The sequence below is a fragment of the Bos taurus genome, chromosome 1 (assembly GCF_002263795.3).
Source record: "Bos taurus isolate L1 Dominette 01449 registration number 42190680 breed Hereford chromosome 1, ARS-UCD2.0, whole genome shotgun sequence".
Classification (NCBI taxonomy): Eukaryota; Metazoa; Chordata; class Mammalia; order Artiodactyla; family Bovidae; genus Bos; species Bos taurus.
In genome coordinates, this window is record NC_037328.1 from 46,018,333 (window position 1) to 46,044,524 (window position 26,192).

Genomic DNA, 26,192 nt, shown 5'->3' on the forward strand with positions numbered 1-26,192 from the left:
TCTTTATTCAAATACTATGTTGATAATGGGCTCATGTGTTTTTAATGTTATTCCATAGGTTAGAGTGCATTACTATCATATATTTTATTACTCAAACTCCCACATTTGCCCATGCAAACCCCTTTGCATTGACCCCTGTGCCTTTTTGACATGTCACCATTCTTAATATTTTCTGGCACCAGAAGATGTTCTGGACTCATCTCGTATTTTCTCTTCTCTCACCTTAGAATCAATGATTTCTGTAAGCATCCATGGTTCCTTTCAGAACCTATTTAGAAGCCAAAATCTGCACTAAGTGTACACTTTGGTACTGAAGTGTCATTGCTTCCAGCCTGCTTAACAGAGCTAGAAAAATATGTATGTATATATACATCTGTATCAATTTCTAGATCTGTTAGGTGTTATGTATTTGTGTGTGTGAATTGTATGTGTATATGTATGTATATACTATGTATGTATCTCCTTGAGTTCATATAGATACTTCCATTACAACACCAACACCAGATTCATTCTAGTCTTTCTCCTTTCTTATTTATTACTCGTCCAACAGTAAGAAATCTGACTTTGACTATTTATAATCTTTTCACTTATGTGCTTAATTTCTAGAATACACAAGGTAGTTCCAGAGTTATTCGTAATTTCCCAATAAAAAACTACTAACTATATACAAATATAGTTCCTTTATAGTATTAAAAGTACATAAAATACTGGTTTACAAAGGTTAGTTATTTGCTCCCCCTTTTAGGGTGGTTGTATTACTCACTTGTAATGCATTTGTGTTTCATAATTCCTGCTCACTCCTTGTTAATGTTATTTGAAATATTAGCATAGGTCTAAAAGTTAAAACTGTACAAACATGTCACTCCCTATTCTTTCTCATTCTCTTCCTCCTGTCCTTTCTATCTTGTTTGCACCTATCCCCTATAAGTAATCCATCTTTGGTTTATCCTTGTTTCCTTTTGAATAAATAAATAAATTGGTGTTTATTATATCTGATTTCTTACATGAAATGTAATATAGTTAATCCTATCCTCTCCACCCCGCCCCACCCTTTATAGTATATCCTGGAAACTATGCCAGTTCATGGAGATCTTTCTCAAAAAAAATTTTTAAAGGCTGCATAATACTCTACTGTGGGAATATACCATAGTCAGTGCAATTATTCTTATTTGTATGGGCATTTAGGTCATTCCCAATGTTTTGCCATTACAGTGCTGTAATTGAATAACCTGTACACGTGTATTTTTTTATTGGGATGTATCTTCCTTCAGGTAAACTCCCAGAAGTAGGATGCTGGGCCAAAAAATATATATGCATATACATATGCATATCTATTCTTATTAGATATTGTCAAATTCTCCTTAAGGATTGTACCAGTTGGTTTCCCCACCAGAAATGTATGAGTGCCTCTTCCCACAGCCTTGCCAGCACAATGTGTTTGCCATGCTTTTTTAATTTTTGCCATCTCTGATAGGTTTTTTAAAATGGGATGTTAGAGTAATTTTAATTTGCATCTCTCTAGCTATGAGTGAGATTGAATATCTTTTCATAGGTTTAGGGGAAGTTTGAGATTCTTTTTATGAATAGCCTATTTCATTCCATTTTATTATTGGGTTTTTGGTCTTTCTCAAATTTTAAGAATCTGTCATTTTTTAACTTTATATATTCTGTAAATATTCTATCCCAATTATTAGTTGCCTCTGGCTTTAATTATGGAGTTCTTTGTAATACAGAAAGCTTCCTTTTATATATAGTGAACTTTGCTTATTGATTTTCAATTTTGTTAGTAGTTATAAAGACTTTCTCTATACTGAAGTCAAAGATGCGTTCATGTTGTTTTTGTAGTGCTTCATTTTAAAATGTATTGTTTCATTTTAAAATTTAAAGATTCCTCATCCACTTGGAGTATATTCTTGTGCATTTTTGAGGTCAAGATCTACTTTTAGTTAAATCTTTATGATATTAAGCCATCCTAATCAGAAGTAGTGTGCTTTTGTATTTTTGGGGTGTTAAATTTTTTCTCATAGGTTTTGCATATTTCTTGTTAAACTTCTTCCTAAATAGTCAGTCATCTTTGTTGCTATTAAAATGAGGTTTTCTCTATCATGTGCTGGTTATTTCAGGATATGAAGGCAGTTTCTATATGTTAATTCTGTCTCCTGCTATCTTACTAAATTCTTCAGAGTTTTATCATTGATTCTCAAGAATTTCCTAGGTGTACCATAATATCATTTGCAAAGAGATGACTTTTATCAATTTTTGTGGTTATTTTTCTTGTCTAATTGTATTCCTTAATACCTCTAATACAATATTGAACAGTAGTAGAATAAATGGATATCCTTGCTTTATTCTCAGAGCAATGTCTCCAGGGTTTTAAATAAGCCCCTGACTTTAGGACCAAGGTAAACATGTTAAAAACAAAACATAAATTCCTAATTTTTAAAAAATAAAACATTTGGCTGTGCCAGGCCTTAGTTACAACATGCTGGATGTTCAGTCTTTAGTTGCAGCATGTGAACTCTTAGTTGCAGCGTTTGTGATCTAGTTCCCTGACCAGGGATAGAACCTAGACTCCCTGCATTGGGAGCATGGAATTTTAGCAACTTGACCACCAAGGAAGTCCCCATAAATTCCCAGCTCTCCTAAGAGCTTTTATCAGAAGTAGGTGTTGAATTTTTTTGAAAGATTCTTCAGCATTTTATCAGTGAGGGCAAACTAATACAAAGAATTGTTAACATCAGAACTCTCAGGTGTAGAAGTAGCAACTGCAGGTAGAAACTGACTACCCACAAGGCTGAGAGAATAAGTGAATAAGGGAAAGACATCTCAGAGGAGGGGCCCAGAGGCAGAAATCAGATCTTTGAGGAGATAACAGCTGCTAGTTTCAGGGAAGAGCAACATACCAAGCTTCCCATCGCCACAGTGAAGACAAATTTTGGAAACTCATGATTGAACTTCTGCATGAAAAGTCCCTTGGTGATATGTAGCCCTTTACCCCCACAAGAATCCACTGTTAGTAATAATTGGTTTTAGTTATTTACATTTTACTTCATTTCCCTATAGTTTCCAAATTTTCTATGTTTATCCCACGTTACTTGGATAACTGGAGAACTGAGTGGGGAATAGAGGTATCTCTAAATAAGGTAAATTAGCTGTCATGCTTGGGCCTCACGGATGTGAGAACTTTTCAGACCAAAAGCCTTGGGCTACATCACAATAAACACCTACTAAATTATTGCACGTGGACATAGAACTCTTATTCACATCTTGTGTTTTTTTAATGTAGATGTTCTGTTCTAAACTTTGTTTTCTTGTAAGTATAAGTCCTCTTTGGGAGTGTCTTATTTTTCTTATCAGCTGAATTCACATTGCTTAATATTTAGAAAAAAAAGTTGTATACTATGTAGAATATCAAGGATGACAAGTATAACTGATTGATGTCATCCAAATACACCAAAAATGAATTTCACTCAGAATCCAGCAGTATTTTCCTGATCTCATGATAGTTATATAGCTGAAGTTATTTTATTCCTGCTTTTATTTTATATATATATATTAATATATATCTAAATTATATTTAGATATAAAGATTTATATTATCTATTATATATATAACTGCTTTTAGAATTCCATGACTAATCTTAGTTAATGTGAACTGGTAAGATCAGTAGCAACTATGAATTTACCCATGTAACCATGACTGAAAATAAAGTTCCTAAATAATACTTGAAGAATATATAATTATTATGCCGTGATTTTAATAAAAAGAAATATTGTATCAACATTCACACAACTAAGATCATGGCATCTGTTCCCATCACTTCATGGCAATTAGATGGGAAAACAATGGAAACAGATTTTATTTTCTTGGGTTCCAAAATCATTGCAGATGGTGACTGCAGCCATAAAATTAAAAGATGCTCATTGGGAGAAAAGCTATGACAAACCTAGACAGCATATTAAAAAGCAGAGGATTACTTCGCTGACAAAGGCCCATATAGTCAAAGCTATAGTTTTCCAGTAGTCATGTATGGATGTGACAGTTGGGCCATAAAGGCTGAGCATCTAAGAACTGATGCTTTTGAACTGTGGTGTTGGAGAAGACGATTCTTGAGAGTCCCTTGGACTGCAAGGAGATCAAACCAATCAATTCTAAAGGAAATCAGTCCCGAATATTCACTGGAAGGACTGATGCTGAAGCTCAAATACTTTGGCTACCTGATGCAAAGAGCTGACTCACTAGAAAAAACACTGATGCTGGCTGGCAAAGATTGAAGGCAGGAGAAGGGGACAACAGAGGATAAGTTGGTAGCATCACTGACAATGGACATGAGTTTTGACATCGGGAACTGGTGGACATCCACAAGATGGTGAAGGACAGGGAAGCCTGGTGTGCTGCAGTACATGGGGTCGCAGAGTCGGACACGACTGAGCGAATGAACACCACCACCTTTGTATCAAGTACTGCAAAGAAAATAATATGGAAAGAATGCAAGTATTGATACTAATTAGGTAAAGTATTTGCAAACGGTTAAAGCAGATCTAACTGAAGATGCAACTGAGAATGAAAAGGTGTGTATGTGGGAATACGGTTATATAAGGAATGTCTACTTTTCCACTTAGTTTTGCTATGAACCTAAAACTGCTCTTTAAAAGAAAGTTAAAAAAAAAACCTAAAATGTGGACAGTGGTTTGACTTAATAGATTGACAAGGTATGTCTCTTAACCATGAATCTAATAATACTAAGTTTGATATAAGACCCCCCCAAATATATTTGCTGTGAGAGAATATTAATCTGTGTATGAACAGTTATATGCATTACCATACCAGTAAATTTCCCAAAACATCATTTAAATATAGTTACATTCTCAAAGGGTCACTCTGAGAAGATAATGTCACTTTCCCAGTTGATTTTAAACAGGTTTGTTCTCATTCTATCTTATTTGAATGCTACAGTAGGCATCGACTATGAGATGCTCCAAGGAAGACAACTGGGAATCTTAAGTATACATTTTACTACAGGCCTTGCTTTCTCCAATAGGAGGAACTGAAGAAGCAGGCATGGGACTTCCCTGGTGGTTCAGTGGTTAAGATTCTGCACTTACAACGCAGGATGTGTGAGTTTGATCCCTCTTGGGGGAACTTAAGATACCACGTGCCACACTGCCAAGAACACAAAAAGAGCTGCCGTTCTGTGCCATCTCTTAAGGGGTGCTGGTAGTGCCATCATACTGAAATGGAGAAAGATCCTGACAACAGCCATCTCTTGTCACATTACACACTTTCATTACTAACTTATGACTTCCCTGCTGTGGACATAGAGCCACTAGAAAACTAGGAAGGTTCAAGATTAAGAGCAATTTCAGATATTAATCTGAAGTAATGTAAGAAAAAAACAGGGCAAGCATGAAAACTGGAAAGCCAAGATATTGGTAATATACTGCATTTGTGAGTTTATTAAGTCTTAAAAGAGTACTATGTTAACAGGGTTTCCCAGGTGGTGAAGTGGTAAAGAATCCACTTGCCAATGCAGGAGATCAAAGAGATGTGGGTTTGATCCCTGGGTCAGGAAGATCCCCTGGAGTAGAAAATGGCAACCCACTCCAGTATTCTTCCTTGAGAGACCCTATGGAGAGAGTAGCCTGATGAGCTAATAGTCCTTGAGGTTGCAGAGTCAGACATGACTGAGCATACATAGAAGCAACAGATCAGAGACATTGCTAAGGAATTCATTGGCTGAATCACTGACGGAAGCATCCCATGACTAGGGGGTCTGGATCTAGGTACCTGGAGAATAGTAGATGCTAAAGAGAAAACTAGCACACACACACACACATATATATACAGGATAACTTTTAAAGTTTAAGAAAAACCTTCAGTCAAGATTTAGGAAAATCCACAGAGGGTTTTCTAGGGGAAATGGGGTCAACATAAGGCCTAATTGTATAACAGTAATTACCACTGGTGTGGGAGTTAATGAACTATATGCCTCTTACGTGTTTTCACATCTGTTGTAAAGTGTTGATATGTATCTGAATTTACACTGCCTACAACTCATGAAATGGATGCCCGTGTGCCAAGAACTTAACAGCAAGGAATGAAAAACTCAAGTGGTAGATTTATATGCAAATATGTCAGTAATTTTTTTTTGTTTAAATTTTGAGAAATCTTTATTTGCTTTACACAGCAGTAAAATTTGTATATTATACATTGCCTTTGTGTGGGTTCAGTCACTAAGTCATGTCTGGTGTTTTTGCCACCCCCTTGACTAGCCCACCAGGCTCGTCCATCCATGTAATTTTCCAGGCAAGAATACTGGAGAGGGTTACCATTTCCTACTCCATGTCATGTTTTCTAGTTGGCTTTCCTGGTGGCTCAGATGGCAAAGCGGAGAAGGCAATGGCACCCCACTCCAGTACTTTTGCCTAGAAAATCCCATGGACAGAGGAGCCTGGTAGGCTGCAGTCCATGGGGTCGCTAGTCGGACACGACTGAGCGACTTCACTTTCACTTTTCACTTTCATGCATTGGAGAAGGAAATGGCAACCCACTCCAGTGTTCTTGCCTGGAGAACCCCAGGGATGGGAAGCCTGGTTGGCTGCCGTCTATGGGGTCGCACAGAGTCGGGCACTACTGAAGCGACGCAGCAGCAGCAGATGGCAAAGAATCTGCCTGCAATGCAGGAGACCAGGGTTTGATCCCTGGGTTGGGAAGATTTCCCTGCAGACAGGAATGGCTACCCACTCTAGTATTTTTGGAGAATTCCACGGACAGACGCAGGCTACAGTCCACGGGTTACAAAGAGTCAGACACGATTGAATGACTGAGCACTTTCTAACTGAACTAATATTCCTATGAAAAGACAAAGATTGGCAGCCTGGACTTTTTTTTTTTTTCAAAACCACCATAGGAAATTTTCTGGTGGTCCAGTGGCTCAGCCTCCATGTTTCCACTGGAGGGAGCATACGTTCAATCCCTGGTCAGGGAGTTAAGATATTACAGGCTGCACAGCCAAAAAAGCCAATCATATACTATGTATAAGAGACATACCTTAAATATGAGGTTATGAGCAGGCTGACAGCAATAAGCATGGTAAAATGTACCACGTGAATACCACCCCCCCAAAAAATCCTGATGTAGATATTTTACTATTTTAAAAATATTCATTTGGTTGTGTCAGGTCTTGGTTGTGGCATGCAGGATCTCCTGCTGCAGTATGTGAGCTTAGTATCTGCTGCACCGGGGCTTATTTGCCCTGCAGCATATGTGATCTTACTTCCCCAAAGATGGAACCCAAGTCCCCTGAACTGTAAGGTGGACTCTTAACCCCTGGATCACCAGGAAGCCCCTGTAGCTATTTTAATTTCAAAGTAGACGTAAAGCCAGGAGCATTACCAAAGGCTCTTCATTTTACCCTTTCATAATGATACGAGGTTTAACTCACCAGGAAAACAATTCTGTATTAGACAACTAGTAACAGCTTCAAGATATATGAAGCAAAAACTGCCAGGATTATTAAAAGGAGGAGAAATAGGCAAATCTACATTCATACAGGTAGAGGTATTTTTCTAACTGATAGAACCAACAAGCAGGAAAAAAAGAATAGGGGTACAGGATATTTGAACAAAAATAATCATTTAATTGACACATATTAAAACAATGCCTCCACACTGCATAAAATTAAGTTCTCATGAAACATTTACAAAAATTGACCACTGCTTATCCATAAAAAATAACCCTCATCAAATGTTAAAGAATAAAAAATACACAATATATTTTTAATCACAGTAAAATAATTTTAGAGATCACTAACAAAAAAGATAACCCCAAAACCCTCTATGTTTAGAAGTAAAATATATGTGAAAGAATAAATTATAATGAAAATTAAAAAATATTTCAAATCAAGTAACAGTGAAGGAGTACCATATCCCAATGTGTGGAATGCTGTGAAAGCTGAGTTTAGAAGAAACTCACAGCATTAAGTATATACATTAGAAAAGATAAAAGTCAGCAGGCCTTACCTGAATGGTGGTAAACTGGAAAGAGGCAGCAAATTAAGCCCAAAGTCAAGATGGCTCAGTGGTAAAGAATCCGCCTGCCAATGCAGGAGATGTGGGTTCAGTTTCTGGGTTAGGAAGATCCCCCGGAGAAGGAAATGACAACCCACTCCAGTATTCTTGCCTGGGAAAATCCCATGGACAGAGGAGCCTCGGGGGCTATAGACCATGGGGTCACAAAGAGTCTCAGCGACTAAGCAACAACCTGTACTCTTAACATTTATAACATTCTGGAGAAATCCAATAAACAGCAGTATTCACTTCAAAACTTCAGATAACAGACTATAAAATAAGCCTGATATATTTATCCAAACAGTACATGTAAAACCCCTGTTTAGGAACCTCCATGGTTCCTTAAGGTTTAAACTGCCATTATAGGTTGAATCCTCTAATTCAGTTATGAGTGGGAAGCATCATGTACAGTTACACCACAGCTATTAAAAAAGATAAAAAGACACTGAAGGTCTAGACTAAATCCAGCAGTTAAAGTAACTGTGAAATTACGTAAAAAGCCACTGAAATTTAATAAAACAGCACTAACAAGCAGATTTAATCAGGAGATACCTGATCTGACAACAACAAATCAATGTGTGCTTTTAGAAAGGAATTATTATAAACGGTTTCTCCATGGAAATATAAAACTGAATTTTTGGAATCTTTATACTTACTTCTGCATGAAATTTATGTAATTCTCTAAACACACTTAAATTATCCAAACATGGCAGTTAATTGTACTACTTTTGATTTTGTTGTTAAGATTATGTTTAATAATAAGTCTTAATAGTATTATATGTTCCCTCAGTGGTTATTTTTTATGTGTTCAATTCCCCTCCTCTTTAAAAATGGATTAACTTAATAATAAATAACAGCAACTGACTTATGAGCTGAAAATAGTGACAAGCTTAACTTCAAAGCTTATGCTTTAAACAAGATTCAACATCTTTTATTTACATATTTATGACATACATTAATGGTCTTACCCAATTAACTAAATCTAATAACAGTGGTGACAATGGAACATAAAGACAATTCCAAATTTTAGATTGAAATACATTTTCACTAACTGAAACATACGATTAAACAAGCAGCCATTATAAAGCTGTAGACTGTTATGTCAATCCACTTAAAATTGAAAGTCAGCCACACAGCTACCGAAACAATGGGAAATGTGCAAATGCAAATATTACATATGCAGGTATAGCACATGCATGGCATCACATTTATTTTTCTTTTAAGCCACTTAAAGTAAACCGGAATAAGCATTTTAATAATATATATACATCAAGGCACATTCTTTTCTTGTGCTTTAGGAATGATTTACATGTGATTTGCTTATATCTTAATTTTACACCTTATATTAGCTTATTCTAATACTTAGAAGTTTAATTTTAACAATTATAACTTGAGTGGTAGTATCCCAGGAGAGAAATGTGATATCTCCCCATGGTTATTTTGAAAAATGAGAAAATTAGATAGCTTACAGAGGTGGGAATTTAAAAATCAAACACACAAATTAATTTTTCAGGCAACTTTTAAAAAGAATTTACTTTTAACAATTTGGTGGGCCATAATCAATTCCTTTAAGTAGTATACTATAATGAGGGTTGAACTGAAGAATTTTCAATATTCTGAAATTACTTGACAATCATATGGTATCCACAGGACTGCTGTAGATACCTATATTGCTATCCTATTTCTAAACTGCAGTTTTTTTAACAAAATTAAACAATTAAACATGATACAAAAGCTGCAAACAACCAAACCTAGTTTTAACCTTTTCCCCCACCCCCATTTATTTTCTTGTTATCAAGGAGAAACTTCCCATCAACAGAGATTATTAACAGTGTTCTTTGCTCATGGTCAATTTACTTGCCTTGAAGGTTAGCATAGTAAGGCTTAATAGGCATTTCATGCATTTGAATTGCATTTGAAAAATTAGCTATTCATTTAAGGGTTCCCCATACAGATTAAGTACACTGTGCAAACTTGATTACAACATGTAACTCATTAAGTGCTTTACAACAGAATAAAGAATCCCTGACTTTATAAAGGGATAAAATAAATAGTAAGTCAAGAATCACAGATGTGAAGCATTTAAAAAAATGTAACATACCTATGCATCCTACTAAAATGTTTTATATTAGAATTTTTAACCCATAAACAGGGCAAATGAAATCACAGAACCTCTATATTTTGAGAATAAACAAGAAAGCCAATTAGTACAGCCTTTTAAATTAAAAGTATATATAATCAAGTCAAAATGCAAATAAAACTGTACGGTTTTTAATTTAGTACAGTTCTTTTTAAACATTAATTCGTAAGAAGTATACCATGATAATCCACTGCCACCAAATAGATTTGTTTTCAATTTGTTTACAGTAAATGGACTTTTCTACAGAACCATTAGCTAGACAAATCGTTGTATGTTAAAACACCACCAAATAGCCCAGAGCCTGTACATACAAACTCCAGGCAGATAGTCATACAGTATTGTAAACAAATGTTCTGTGAGTTCAATATACATGAGATGTCGCTTCTTTTTATCTCTATTACTACATTCATTCTGTTTCTGAAATATGTGCCACCTCTACTTCAACAGTTTGAATAGCTTCTGCGACTTCAGAGAGCTTCTGTCCTTGCTGCTGTGCCAACACATAATTAACCACTTGCATAATACTTTGGTCAGAGAGTGTAGATACTGACGGACATTCTTCAGTCGCTGCAACAGCTTCAAGAGCTTCCATAGTTTCTCCCGTCACTACCACAGTTTCAAGTTCTTGAGGACCATTGTTTTCTTGTTCCTGCATATCTGCTGTTAAGATGCTAACAGCATGCTCCACTTGAGTTCCCTGGTTATGAAACTGAAGGGTATCTTTTTCCAGCATGATCTTGCAAGGCACATAATCTCTGTGGAATTTAGTCATATGTTTACGGAGTGTTCTAGCATCTATGTAGGCTTCACTACACACAGGACAGACATAAGGCCGTTCACCTGTATGTGTTCTGACATGGCGTTTCAGAGATCGGGCATCAGCCCAAGCAACTCCACATGTTAAGCACTCAAATGGCTTAACTCCTAGTAAAAGGAAAAAAAAAAAAAAAGGAAAAGAGAGGTGGGTGTGTGTGTGTGTGTGTGGCAAGGTCCAAGTACCAAAATTTATTACAGCTGCCTGATAAATAATGCTTTAAAGTACAGTAGCCCATAAACGTTACTATCTTGACTATGGCCATCTTTTAGTTAGGGCCAAATGGTTTCCCTTAGAATAAAGCAGATTCTGGATATAACCTCTCTAAAGATGTTCCTATGGATAGAAGTTACTCTGAGACAATTTTGAGTTTCTGTGAAAGTCCCTTTACACCTTCCCAGCAATCCTATAATCCTAGGATAAAAAAACAGAAGCTCAAGTAATCCATTCCAGAATAAAAATATTAATACAGAATATTAAGCTCACTAAGAAAGGAATCTACCTATCTACACAACAATTAGGTAGTCAGATTCACAATCACTGCTATTATTTGAATACACCTTCCATAATATGGGATTAATCTCTCATTAAGGAAGATAAGATAACAGACAAGAGGAATGGAAAATGAAGAACCACTACTGGACTGGTCTGTATTCTATTTAAAGGTCTATCTATTAACCTCCATGAAGTGCAGTTACCTCCATGGTTGTTCATGTGTCTTCTATACTCTCTCAGCTGAGTGAATTTTCTTCCACATTGTTCACACACCCGTTCCAGGTTCTGCTTTGCTCGTCCTTTTTTTCCATGGGTAGCTTTCTTTACATGCCTTCTGAACAATGCTTTTTCGTAAAATTCTTTGCCACATATATTACATCTAAAATAGACGAAAAACTCAAATTACCTTTTCCTAAACACCAAAACCATACTAATGGACTAACAATTAATCCAAGTACATACATATCTCAATTAAGCTCAGATTCACCCCAGATTTACCCACCTGTACGGCTCAGTGACAGAATGAGATTTCACATGGGAATACCAGTCTTTCTTCCAACTATAGCACTTATCACAAAATTGGCACTGGAATGGCTTCACACCAAGATGTTTGTTCATGTGCTGGCGAAGGTCTCTAGCTTCAAAGAAACTTTTCTCACATCTGCAATAACAAAGTCCATTCACCCAAATGGATCATCTTATTCTTTTAAAAGAAGTTTCCAAGAACTCAGTATATTCCTGGGTTTCTAGAACTCTACAAGATGATCCCAATTTAAAACAAAACAAAACAAAACCTTAGTATTGCAATCTTGCATCAAGGCTGGAGTGTGTTAAGTTCCTTCAGTTCCAGAGTACTAGAAACATTTTAGAAAGAATCCTGCAAAGCTCCCAAAGGTTATCATAAAGGTGATTATCTTCTATCTTCTCCTCAACTCCTTGGGATGTGCCCTTTTTACATCCCTTTTCACCCTCTCCCATTCTGTCCATCTGCTGGGGGTAGGATTTACTCCTGCCCATAAGGATGGAGCAACTGACTTAGGTGTAGGTCAATCAGAGCACAGCATTCTCTCAGCCACTGTGATTGATCCACACAAGACCAAATGCCTTAGCCAGATTCAATAGGAGTGACCTCAGGGCTTTTACAGGAACATGAGAAATGCAGCTTGACAATTTGGGAGTTGAGGGGATGTGAGGCTGAAACCATTGCCACTGTCTTATCCACATTGAGTCTCACAGACATCAAGTGCTAATGAATCTGAAATCAATTTACATTAAACCATTCAGACTCCTAGTTCATTCAAGCCAGTTTAAACTGGGTTTTCTTACATTTGCAGCTATAAAGGTATGCATAATAAACTACTTTTCTTTTAAAATAAGACTGAGTAAGGGGACTCCCTGCGGTCCAGTGTTAAGACCTCCCCTTCAAATGCAGGGGGTTGTGGGTTTGATTCCTGGTCAGGGAGCTAAGATCCCACATGCCTCATGGCCAAAAAACCAAAATATAAAACAGAAGCAATACTGAAACAAATTCAAAAAAGGCTTTAAAAATGGTACACATCAAAAAATCTGTAAAAAATAAAAATAAGACTGATCAGAGTGACATCAGCAAATATGGGCAGAGTTGGTAACTCCAAAAGCCCAACCTTCCACAAAATCAGTAGACAAAGTGGCAAAAACAGTCAGAATCAATTTTACTAGTGCTCTGGAAACTGATTAAAAGTTTACAGCAACCAGGTAATTATTTAATTAAGAAAAAAATTGTTGAATCCTGGTAAAAGAGCTTTGTGGCATTTCAACTCACCCTGACCCCATCCCCTGGCTCCTCAGCTCAGTAGACAGAATTCATTCTCTCTATGGGTTCACAGTATTAGAGGGACTTAAACCGAACTGTAGTTGTTTTGAACTACCTGGTACCTCTCAAAGTGCTTGCTTTTATGTAGCCAAATTCCCCCAGGGCTGAGGACTTGGGAGTGGTGGGAAGAGTAGACAGGAGGGATTGGTTGGAAACATTTAAAGGTAAAGGTATTAGCCACAGCTGCTGGGGCAAGGAATGGCAGTTGGGAGGAAAGGCTGGAGAATGAGATACTTCAGGAAATAAGACCTTTGAAAAACTCTCACATATTCCCAGGCAAATTATTTGCCCAGGGCTGGCACATGCTCGGAAAAGAGCTGAAAATGCTCCATGCTCTCACTGATAGCTGACTCTGCACAAACAGAAAGAGAAGACCATGGCAGGATTGTAAACTGCCTGGCTGAGTGTTAAAGGCATTCTGGATCAGTGGTGATGCTTGCACAACACTGAATGTACCGAGAGCCACTGAACTGAACACTTTAACATGATAAATGCTATGTTATATGAACTTTATAAAAGGGATCTCAGGAGGTTCTGGGAAAAGAGGGAGAGGAAAGGAGTCTGAAGAAAAAGAGAAATGAGCAACAAGTCCAGTACTTCAGAAGAATTGCCTATTAAGAATCTCTGCCTGGCACCAAGGGACCGTTCATTCCTATAGTCCCTACCCCTAGGCCGCACATTTGAAGAATTTCTTTAAGGCATTTAAAATGAATGATTCATATGGTATGAGATTTATAATGCAAATAAAACTGCTAAATAAATAGGAACACCTAGACAAAGGCAAACTGATTAAAATCAAGAGTAAACAAATAGTATTTTTTTTTAAAGTAAAATAATAGTTTACTATTAGATTCAACTATTTTCTTTTTTCAGTTTTACTGAGGTGTAACTGACAAAACTGTAAGGTATTTAATGTGTAAAACATGATGATTCAATATGTATGTATACACACACACATGCACATTGTGAAAGGATTCCTATCGTTAATTAACACATCCATCACCTCAGATATGTATGTGTGTATGTTTATATAATTACATATGAATATTCAAGTTCCATTTCCTTAGCAGAGTTCAATTACAGTTGAACTTTGAAAGAGACACATTATCAAGTGATACTGTATCAAACTATATCTAATCAACTTCAGCCACCTCAAATATTTTCCTTTGAAACAACTTTCAAATGAACTAAGAACATCAATTAATTGAATGGTTCACATACTAAATACTTACTGAGTACAATGATAGCCTCGAACCTCAGGCTTTGGTTGGTGTTTCTTTAGGTGCTTGCTAAGCCCAGAGCCTCTATGAAAAGACTTTCCACAAACTGAGCAAAGGTACTTGGACTCTCCTATAAGAATTAAAAAGCATGTCACAAATCCAGTGATCGGGTGCTCTTCTAACAATGCTTTATGTCATACTTCAGAAGCTACTTTATCAAGTGAACACAGAAGCTATGACTTTTGGCACCCACCTTCTAAGAATAACAAACTATGTCAAATATCCTATTTCCTCTCAGTATAGTACTAGTGAGGCCACTACTGCCCAAAGAATTTGGGAGGTTTGCATGGTCATCTGGATTATAACAGTGTAGAGTTGTATACAAGTTCTACAGCAGATTATCTACCCTTCATCAGCCACTTCTACGTAACTGCTTTAAACATGTGCAAATTAGTATATGTGGACTAAAAATTCTAATAAAATTATAAACCACATACTTGTTGACAGCTACATCTGCTTATTGCTTAACTTTTTTAAAAATTAATTTCTTTTAATTGGAAGATAATTACTTTATAATATTGTGGTGGATTTAGCCATACATTGACATGAAGCAGACATGTGCACTAATTAAAAAACTTTTATACAAATAAGATAGCTCTAAAACTAGATGTAAGAACAATTTTTAAGCTTTACTCTCATTAATTAAAAAAACTGCACATATACAGTCTTATAGCATAATCAATACACTAGGTAAGCTAACAGTATATAACATGTAACTATGTCAATGTAAATTTCTCATTACCTGTGTGAATACTCATATGTTCTTGAAGACTCCTTTTGGTAACAAATGACTTCACACATAGTTCACACTGGAACTGCTTCTGTGATTGATGGAGACTCTGGTGTAATTTTAGACCGTGTTTGTAGATGAAAGTCTTTCCACAGACCTAAAGCAGCATGGGTATTTAAACAAGTAAAACAGAAAAAGAGTTAAGGGCTGTTTCTGAAGAATGAAGACAGAGAAGCTAGTATGCTATTTTAAATTAAAACCTTAAATTATAAACAAAATGACAACGTTTAAGTTGAAACAAGGGCCTAAGATTTTAAGCTCGTTGATTATCTCCTCATTCCGTACATAACAAATATTTCTATTTTTCTTACAACCATGTAATCTGTGGAAGAACTTAAAACAGTACCAAAAAACCCTCACACTGTCTTTTCTGAAACTGGTAAACAATATACATTAAAAGAGACATGGAAGCTTAGTCAAGAACAATATACTCATTCACATCTATACCAACTAAAACAGTGCTTCTCAAACTCTCTGATGAGGTACCAGTTTTTTTTCCTTTCCTCAATCTATTAGGGATTTTTGTTAAACACAATAGAGATGTCAAACAGCGTCAAATTGCCATTACAGTTTCTACATGCTTACTCTCCATTTTTTTTACTTATCTTCCATGGCCCACGCATCTTGAGTAGGGCTACAGTTGAAGACCAGAGGTCCAATTAACACTTAATTTTTAAATATATGAATACAATGATGCTTAGGACTTGGCTTCAAAATAACTGAAGGGAAGGGGTAGGAAGGGAGTGAGTGACAGTACATATAAAACACAACTAAGCATAGATAACCAACAAGGACCTACTACACAGCACAGGGAACTACACTCAGTATCTTCTAATAACCTATAATAGAAAACAATCTAAAAAAGAATGAATAAATAGCTAAATAACTTTGCTGTATATCTAAAACACAAAATTATAAATCAACTGTATTTCAATAAAATTTTTTTAATTTAAAAAACTCACAAATGACCATGTGTTGATAACTACTAAAGCTGGATAAAGGGTACATAAGGGTTTATTCTATTCTTTGACATTCTTTTTTCACATAATACAATGCTTAAAAAAACAAGAGAGAAAAACATTAAAAATGTTACTGGTTCCAAAACTATCAATAAAAATAGTGGGTCATCCTTATATGCAAAGCTACAGGTGCTGCTAGAAATTTTTCACTGTTTCAAATAGCCCAAATCTGGCTTATCACAGGATTCTGAACCAGCAATCAGATTTTGACATTTAGTCTCCAGCTCTGGAGAAGGACACAGACTTTAGGCAGAATTTCTGCTAAGATTTAAGTCACAGGTTCCTTACCAAGCCAGGCTGGCCCTGCCGAACATGAAGGTATGATTTAGAAGCTGGTTATTCTCACCAGTACCACTCTGAATTCCATCAAGTCTCCTGAACACTCTAAACAGATTTATTTCAAACTACAACTTCAGACAACAAATTAAAGAGCAAAAATGGGAATCATCCTTGACCTAGGCAACAAACTGAAAAAGTTATGGACTTTATGGGATATTTTACTAAAGTGATGTGGCTCCAGATTCAACCAGTCTTACTGTCAGTTATATTCCAGTCTTCTTTAAATAACAAAATAAATATAATGACTTTACCTGGCATGCATGTGGTTTTACACCTGTGTGCTTTAACATATGTATTCGAAGAGAATATAATTTAGGCAATGTCCTTCCACATATGGAACATATAAATTCTCGTTTGGTTCTGCCCTTCTCAGACGATGACCCTGATGCCTCATTCGATGCGGAACTGGAAGAGGACGAAGTAGGTGCATCTTTCCTGGTATGTCGAATAAGGTGGGCTCGCAAGGAGGCACTGTACTGAAACTGTTTCTTACACAACTAAAAGAAAAAGTAAGTTCTGCCTCAATGTATTTTCATTACAAATATTAAGTGAAATGCAACTCATATTTCAACTTGCCATTTGTCTGTTACAATTACATAAACACATACACTCTATAAAAGACACAGTGTACCAGGTACCAGATTATACAGATAAAAGGGACAGACCCAGTCTCTACTCTGCAGGGGTTTATAATCTAACCACAGAAAAAGGATTTACATGTAAACAGGTGAAATATTTAAGAAGGGGGAGTAATCAGAGTAAAGAAAAGCCTCAGCACTGAGGCTGGGCCTTGAAGGAATAGTAAGACAGACAAAAGGAAGCACACTATCATTACACGAATACTAACAGTTGTTAGGTGGAGCAACACAGGGGCTTGAAAAAGTGGGAGGATAAAACTGTGATAGTCCTTGGGACTTGTTTGCTTTTAATTTTTACATTGTGTTTGTTTTTTATGTTTCATTTATTTGGCTGAGCTGTCTTAGCTGTGACAGACAGGATTTTTGGTCTTTGCTGCGGCATGTGAGATCTAGTTCCCCCACCAGGGGTTGCACCCGGCCCTGTGCACTGGGCGTGCGGAGTCTTCGCCACTGGACAGCAAGGAAGGTCCAGTCCTTGAGCTTTATCCTGTACTTGCTAAGTACTGCTGAAAGCCTCTGCTCTTTATTTTAAAATCAAAGTTATACACAGTCATGATCCATAAGACTTTTTTTAAAATAAATAAAACTGGCCTGTTGGTCCACTACTTCTACTTTTTTGACACTTTCTTAATGATCATCTCTGCAATTCTGAGTAATATGAATAATAGGAGGTGAGTATCTCCACCTTTCACTCTCTACACACACAGTTCCTTTCATTACCATACTTGCTCAAGACAGCTTTATCATCATTTTGGTGAGATCAATTTCAGTGCTTACATTATTTGATGACGCACATGTTATTACAGCTGGACAATATAGTACAGTATGATTTTCTTCCCTTTCCTTTTGCTTTCCCTTTTACTTCTCTTCATATTTAGTGCTAATTTGTTGTCAAACATTCCCTCAATTGTTGGCTGAGAGAAGGTTTAAACACATCACCTTGTGGGATATCTCCGTCAAAGCACTATGCTGTGTTCCAAACTGGGGCAACTGTCTCACAGATTGGACCCCATGTTTTCCATTTCTCATGTTTTGATCATTTTGGCGGAATACCTCTACCAACAGCTTCCCGAGAAAAGGAATTTAGGGGGTAAAACTCTGCAGACCTTGCAAGTCTTGAAACTGTTCTTACTGTACCATCGCAAATATAGTCTGACTATTGACTTCAAGTTAGAAATCATTTCCTTTTATAATATTAAAAATACTGTGCCTTTATCTTCTAGCTTCCACTGTTGCTGCTGAAATGTCTGAAACTATTCTAACCCTTTTCCTTTCTCTCTTCCAATTTGTAAGATTGTCTTTGTCTCCTGATTCAGAAATTTCATAATGCATTTGGTAAAGAATTATTTTAAACCATGATTCTGAACATGTGACATGCCCTTTTAACAAGGAAACGTCTATGTTCAAGTTCTAAAATGTTTTTTTCATTGCATTAATGATTTCTTTCTCTTCATGCTGTTTAGAATTACTTGGACATTAGAATACAACTAGACCAATCCTCAGTTTCTTTCACTCCCATTCTTACCTTGTGTTTTCTTTATCTTCTGAGTGATTTAGTCAATTATGTTTCCTAACTTTTCAGAGACTTTTTTATATGTTATACATTTTATTCCTAAAAAACTATTCTGTTTTCTTAAAGTTTCCTTTTAAAAACATAGTACATGATTATTGTTTCACTGACATAATCTTTTCCTTTATCTCTAATATAAATCATACTTGTGGTTTGGGTTTTATGTGCATTTTTTTTTTTTTTTTTAGTTTTCTTCTAACTGCATAGTCTTGAATTCCTCAAAGTTGTTTTTCACTTGAAATATTTGTCATGAATCTGTATACCTGATGTTTATTCACATTTCAGAGTAAGATATTTAAAAACTGGCTGGAACTTGTGTGTAAGTAGGGAAGTAAAATGGTCAACCCCTGGCTTTAGTGAGTGGTATCTTTAGGTCTTTTTTTTTACTGGGCTTCAGATTTCTCATCTCTAAGAAATCTTTCTATTTTAAGGTTAAGGGTTTGGCTGTTAACATTCCAGGACTTGAGTAGAGAAAGAGCACTTTCAATATTCAGTATAGAAGCTTCTACTTTCCCTTGTTGGGTATACCACACTGATACATTCACCCTCATTATCCACAGTGTTCTCTAGAGCAGTGGTTTTCTTTTTTAGAGAGTAGAAGATGGATCTTTGACTGAAGGCACGGTGGTAGTGATTCACTTGCTCTTTCTAACCATCAGCCTTACCTCTACTTTCAAGGTCACTAGTACCATTAATTCCTGAGCCTCCTGGTAGTTCTGTAATACAATTTGGATTGATTCTTAGCTTTCCATGCTGAAAGCCTGGGAATGAGCCCTTTCAAATCTAATGAATCAGCGACTCCATCTAGGGACTTCCATGGCAGTCCAGTGGTTAAGACCCCACACTTCCATTGAAGGGAGCATAGGTCTGATCCCTGGTCGGGGAACTAGGATTCCAGTGCTATGTGGTACAGTCAAAAAAAAAAAAGACTACATTTATGTATCCGAGGCCAGAATTTAGTTGCTATGGTCTCCTGTTCTTTTTGCCTCTCTATGAACTTTCTAAAAAGATCATTTTACTGTCATCTTTCTACAGTAGAAGTAAGTCACTGAACATTTTTTGACAAGAACATGACATGTATGAATCAGCAGATAACTATGACAGCAATATAAGGGAGAAGGAGAATACAAATGGTAGCATAATAACAAAGCAGTAAACTAGATTCTATTTATAAAGAAGTTAGAGCCATTTATAATTAGCTTTCCAGATACTTACTGGACACTTGTAATCTCTAGCTCTTTCATGTTTCAGTATGTGCTTTATAAGGGCATATCGTCTCTGAAAAAACATTCCACATTCCCCACATTTATGGGATGCTTCTTCTTCTGTATTCTCTTTAGCATCCCTTTTCGGCTGTTTCATCTTTTTTCCTCTTTGAACTAATTTCTGAGCCACCTGATTAAAGAACAGAAAACACAATCCAAATTTAACTATCTCAAATTCACATTACCTTATTAATAACATTGGTATTTAAAACATTAAATTGCTTTCCTGCACCCATTCCCCTCCCCCTCAAAATATTTTTCACCATAAGTTTATCAATAGAATGCTTTCAACTTAAAGCTAAAACTACAAAGGTGAACTCTTTCTTCTTCATACCTGTTGAACTGCTGACTTGGGAATAGCTTTCCGTTTCTGCAGCTTCTTCTCCATTCCTTTGTGTAGTCGGATATATCCCCCTTCATTAACAGAACGCTGCCGAAGTCTGCTTCTATAAGTATCATCATCGGGGCTCTGGTCCATCAGTGCTGTCGGTTCAGCTAGATTTTCCTCATCTTTCGAGGACGGGTCAAGGTCCTGCCTATGCTCTGAAATGTCTTCAGCACAGATATCCTCAGCTGCTGTATCATTTCCCGTATCAGTGTTTCCTGGAGAGCTACTGATTACATTCTCTTGTGAAGGCTTAGGATGAGTACTAGAAACTGTGCTATCTTCTCTGCTGTTTAAAGTTTCCAGTTCTGTCTGGTTGTTTTTTGTTACTAAATCAACAGACTCCATTTCAGGATGGGAATCAGTTACACAGCCCACAGGTGACGCGGTGGCTTCAGCCTGTGAAGAAACCTGGGGCTCAGGTTGTTGTCCCAGCTCTCCATTCTGCTCTGGCAATTCTCCATTCATCAGTAGTACGATCTCACAATCCCCAAGTTCAGTGGATAAAGTTGTTGTGGTTCCCGTGTTGTTAGCCACGGGAGGTGCTGTACCTCCACTTTGTTCTTGTAAGTCCTGTGTAGATGCAACTGTTTGTACTTCACCCTTCTTATACACAGTTAGCTGCTTCTCTTCCATTAGTTTATGCACACTTTCACAGATTTCTAAAACTTCTGACATAAAAAGATGACGAGCCAAGATGGCTACATCAGCCATGCTACAGAAGTCAAAACTTAGCACAGAAGTATAGGCAAATTCCAGTAAAGGAAGGAAACTAGCCTTACAAAAACCTATGCGAAACAAGGAAGATGAAAGACAAAAAAGTCAAATCACCACTAAAACACCTTGTAAAAACAACTATTGTATCATTATGACAATATAAAATACAATATAAAGGCAAATATAACCATTTATTCTGCAATTAAAACACTCTGGAATTGTTTTGAGCTCTGGCTGCTTATTAAGCCTTGACTAACTCACTTCCATGAGTCGTGTCTCTCAATACCTAAAATAGAAAATAATATCACACTTACTACCTCAAAGAGTTGTTGTAAGGCAGTCATTTTCAAACTGTACTCCTTAGAACCCCGGGGGTTCCTCAAATTTCCCTCAAGAAACAGCTGCTGGAGAATGGAGGGTACAAAAAGAGAGGGAGGCAGGTGAGAAGGCAGGGTCCAACCAACCCGTCCCCTAACCTCACTGCAGTAAACACAGCTGTGCATTTCAAAACAGAAGCTCATATAAAAATTTGATTGTGAACAAAGTATTCTATCACTAAAAATTTTAAAACAAGGTCTATAGCAGAGGGTCAGGAAAGTTTTTCTGTCAAGAATCAGATAATAAATACTGCAGGCAATAAGGCATCTGTTTCAACTACTTAATTCTGCCACTGTAGCTGGAAAGAGAAACCAAGTATTGTAACATGTATGTAAAGGAGTGTGGCTATGTCACAATATAACTTTATGGAGGAAAAAAAGGGAGGACTGCCCTTCGGGCTATGGTTTGCTCATCTTTGGTCTAAGGAATAAGACAAATTACTACACACCAGGCATTAGGTTCCCATTTTATGTGAGAAAATAAGATCAGTTCCATTCTAAGTTCTCAGTACTTCACATTCAAAAACCATTGTTAATATTCCCATGATTCAGAAATTAGAAGATTACATGGTCGTAAGTCCAATTCCATCTCCATAACCAGACCGAATTAACAATTTGTACAGCTTTTTAAGAGTCTCTTTATACAGCCCAATAAATACTCTTCTGTCTCCTTCTTACAACAGGTATTGTATTACACACACTTTACTGTGCCTTGCTTTTCTCATATGTAATAATTTATCTTAAGAGATCTTTTATTAAAAATGACAGAGGGCCAAAGCAAAGTTTAAAGCAAAGCAAAGTTTAAAAACTCATGTTTGCAGTATTTTTCAGTGTTGACTGAAGATACATAAAATCTGGTCCTTTTACATAGGCAAATAAGGGATAAACAAGTAACAGGCATACAAGGAAGCCTTAACCTATGAGATGTACTAGGAGTCCGGTTGAAAACTGGGGAGACTACACATCAACATGACTAACATCACTAATTCAGTCATTCCTAGGAAAGCTGATAATTAAGTTGCCTGAAGCCATATTAATACTGCTACAAATTATGAAATTAAGTTAATAAGCTTGAGGTAAGAAAGAGTATTTCTTAAAAAAAAAATGCACTTTGGTCTTTTACCTAGTACCTTTTTAATTTCTAAGTTGAAGTCAATCCAGAAGCATGGAAGAATACTGTTAAAATGATCATATTACCAAAAGAAATCTACAGATTAAATGCAATCCCTATTAAATTACTCATGACATTTTTCACAGTAGTAGAACAAATAAACCTACAATTTATAGGGAACCATAGAAGATCCAGAGTTGCCAAAGCAATCCTGAGTAAAAAAAACAAAGCAGGAGGGAGGCTTTAGACAATAAATACAATGCTACAGTAATTAAAATAGTTTGGTACTCACACAGAAACAAACATATGGATCAATGGAACAGAACAGAGAGCCCAAAATAAACCCAAAAACCTAGAGTTGATTAACCTTCAACAAAGGATCCAAGAATATGCAATAGGAAGAAGTCTCTTCAACAAAGGGTGTTGGGCATGTTGGAAAGCTACACGTAAATCAATGAAATCTGAATGCTCCTTCACATGATACACAAAAATAAACTCAAAATAGCTTAAAGACTTAAATATAAGACATGACACCATAAAAATCCTAAAAGAGACCATTGGCAAAACATTTCTTGACATAAATCATACCAACGTCTTCTTAGGTCAATCTCTCCAGGCAATAGACATAAAAGCAAAAATAAACAAATGGGACCTAATCAAACTTACAAACTTTGCACAGCAAAGGAAACCACAAACAAAAAGGAAAGGTAATCTATGGAATGGGAGAAAATATTAGCAAACGATGTGACCAACAACAGTTTAATCTTCAAAAAACACACAGCTCATACAACTTAACAGCATCAAGAAAACAAACAACCCAATCAAAAAATGGACAGAAGAACTAAATAAGACATTTCTCCAAAGAAGACACATAGATGGCCAATAGGCAGAAGAAAAGACAGTCAACACTGCCACTGTGGAAAACAATATGGAGGGTCCCCCCAAAATTAATAACACAGTTGTCACATGATCCATCAATCTCACTCCTGGGCATATCTCCAGACAAAACTATAATTCAAAAAGATACATGCACCTCTATATTCACAGCAGCATTATTTACAATAGCTAAGACATGGAAACAATCTAACTGTCCACTGACAGACTAATGGATAAAGAAGATGTGGTACACTCAGCCATTAATTGCAGCAACATGGATGGACCTAGCAATTATCATACCAAGTGAAATCAGAGAGATAAAGACAAATACTATATGGTATCACTTATACCTGGAATCTAAAATATGACACAAATGAACTTACCTACAAAACACAAATAGACACACAGAGAACAGACTTGTTGCCAATGGTAAGGGTAGTGGAGGAGGACCAGGGTGGGAGTTTGGGGTTAGCATATGAAAGCTATTATATAATAGGATGGGTAACAGCAAGGTCCTACTGTATAGCACAAGAAACTCACTATGCAGTGATAAACCATGAAGAAAAAGAATATTTTAAAAATATATATATAAAACAGAATCACTTTGCTGTACAGCAGAAATTAACACAACATTGTAATCAACCATACTTCAATTTAAAAAATTTGGTTCATAGGTAAGAAGGATTACTGGGCTTTTGTTTACTGAAGTACAGCAGACATACAGTATTACATGTTTCAGGGGTACAACAGTGTCCCACAATTTTTAAAGGTTATACTCCCACTTGTAGTTATTCCTTGTACTGTATAATATATCTTTGGAGTCAAGTATTCTTTAAGAGCAGTGCTGAGCAAACACCATTGATTGCTACTGACTAGACTCTCTGTAAAAATTAACTTACAGAAAAGTAATAGCAAGTGCAAATGAATTGTAAAAGAATAAGAAGTTATTTCTGTCAGGGTTGGAAAGGTAACTCCAAAACTTTATTGGTTTATTTCTCTATAGAGTATTAACCAATTTTTCATCCATCAGCAAATTCATTTTGAGCAAAGTCATTTCTCTGGTTGAAAGACAATATATACAATTCTTAGGAATTCTATACGAAGCAGTTTTAACATCGTACTGGTTTCTGCAATTAATTATATAAGACCTTGGACTATAGTATTTGCATAAGTTAAGTTTTTAACATTTAAAAATTATGTTTTGGCCAAAGGGTAAAGAAAGTTTTCCTGTAAACAGTGAGATAAGCAAATATTTTAGGTTCTGTGGACCACTGGTTTTTCTAGCAACTATTCAATTCCACCTTTGTAAATTCAAAAGCAGCCACAGACAATAAGCAAATGAATAGGTGTGGTTGTCTCAATAAAACTTTATTCACAAAAGTGGTCAGTGGGCCAAGATTTGGCATACAAGTTGTAGTTTGCCAGCTTCTTTTTCTTTTAAAGCCAGTAAAACTTTAGTAAAAAAAAAAAATTTTGAAATGAGAGAAAATGCACAAGGAATGAAAGAGAGATCTATAGTCACTGGAAGCATTTATAAAAGGATATAAAAAAATTCTACGCTGGGGCAGAGCTTCCTTGCCTGATAGCTGGCATCTCTTACAAACATCCTACACTAATAAATCTATTTCTTGCCTATCACTTTGCCTCTTGCTGAATTTCTTCTGCACTAAAAAATTGTTTTTTGTGCCAGAATTCCTTGGGAGTCCAGCGGTTGGGACTCTGAGCTTTCACTGTGGAGGGCCTGAGTTTTATCCCTGGTCCCAGAACTAAGATCCTGCAGGCTGCACAGCATGGCCAAAGTAAAAAAAATTGTGCCAATAAATCTGAAAATTTAGATGAAAGAGACATATTACAGCAAATACACAACCTTCTATAAATTACTCAAGATGAAACAGAAAATCTATAGAATAATTTCGTAACTATTAAATGTGTCAAAATTAGTAGCTAGAAATCTTGCCCCAAAGTCTACTACAGGCCAGTTAATTTTAGCCATCATTCTACCAAATATTGAAGAGATAAATCTAATTTCATAGTAACTACTTCAGTGAATGTAAAAATTGGAAGGAACACACAATTTGTAAGATTAAGCTGACACGACAAACTGTGAAAAAGAAAAATTACTCCTAAGTACAGATGCAAACAGTCTAACGTTAGTACTCTAAACCAGTTTGTACAAACCATTCTAAGCAGTTTGTACAAAATATGGTATGTTGTGACTAAAGTGGATTTATTTCAGGAATGAAAAACTGGGTTAACATTAGTAAACCCATGTAAAATTTCCCACATTAACAGAATGAAAAAGATGGTCTCAACAGACACAGAAAAAGTACAGTGGTAAGTCCACATTCATTTCAAAGGGAATTTCGTTAATGTTAAAGAGGGTAAAGGATTATCTATTTAAAACATTTACCAAACAATATATTTCACAGTAAAAAAACAAAAACACCTTTTCTT

The 26,192-nt window shown here is 36.2% G+C and overlaps 1 protein-coding gene across 2 annotated transcripts in view; it reads right to left on the reverse strand.

The window, feature by feature from the left end:
* Window positions 1–7,617: 7,617 nt before the first annotated feature.
* Window positions 7,618–26,192, reverse strand: part of ZBTB11 (zinc finger and BTB domain containing 11) — a 32,927-nt gene continuing 14,352 nt past the window's right edge. The window contains exons 4-11 of one of the 2 annotated variants that reach the window (XM_015470868.3): window positions 20,607–21,445; window positions 20,223–20,402; window positions 17,051–17,296; window positions 15,394–15,538; window positions 14,604–14,721; window positions 12,022–12,180; window positions 11,723–11,898; window positions 7,618–8,096 (exon numbers count right to left, since the gene is read on the reverse strand). In XM_015470868.3, coding sequence (XP_015326354.2) covers window positions 8,068–8,096; window positions 11,723–11,898; window positions 12,022–12,180; window positions 14,604–14,721; window positions 15,394–15,538; window positions 17,051–17,296; window positions 20,223–20,402; window positions 20,607–21,445 — 1,892 coding nt within the window. In that variant the 3' untranslated portion in view covers window positions 7,618–8,067. Of the gene's footprint in view, window positions 8,097–10,578; window positions 11,135–11,722; window positions 11,899–12,021; window positions 12,181–14,603; window positions 14,722–15,393; window positions 15,539–17,050; window positions 17,297–20,222; window positions 20,403–20,606; window positions 21,446–26,192 lie in introns of those variants that run through there. The other variant, NM_001205556.2, reaches the window with a different exon arrangement.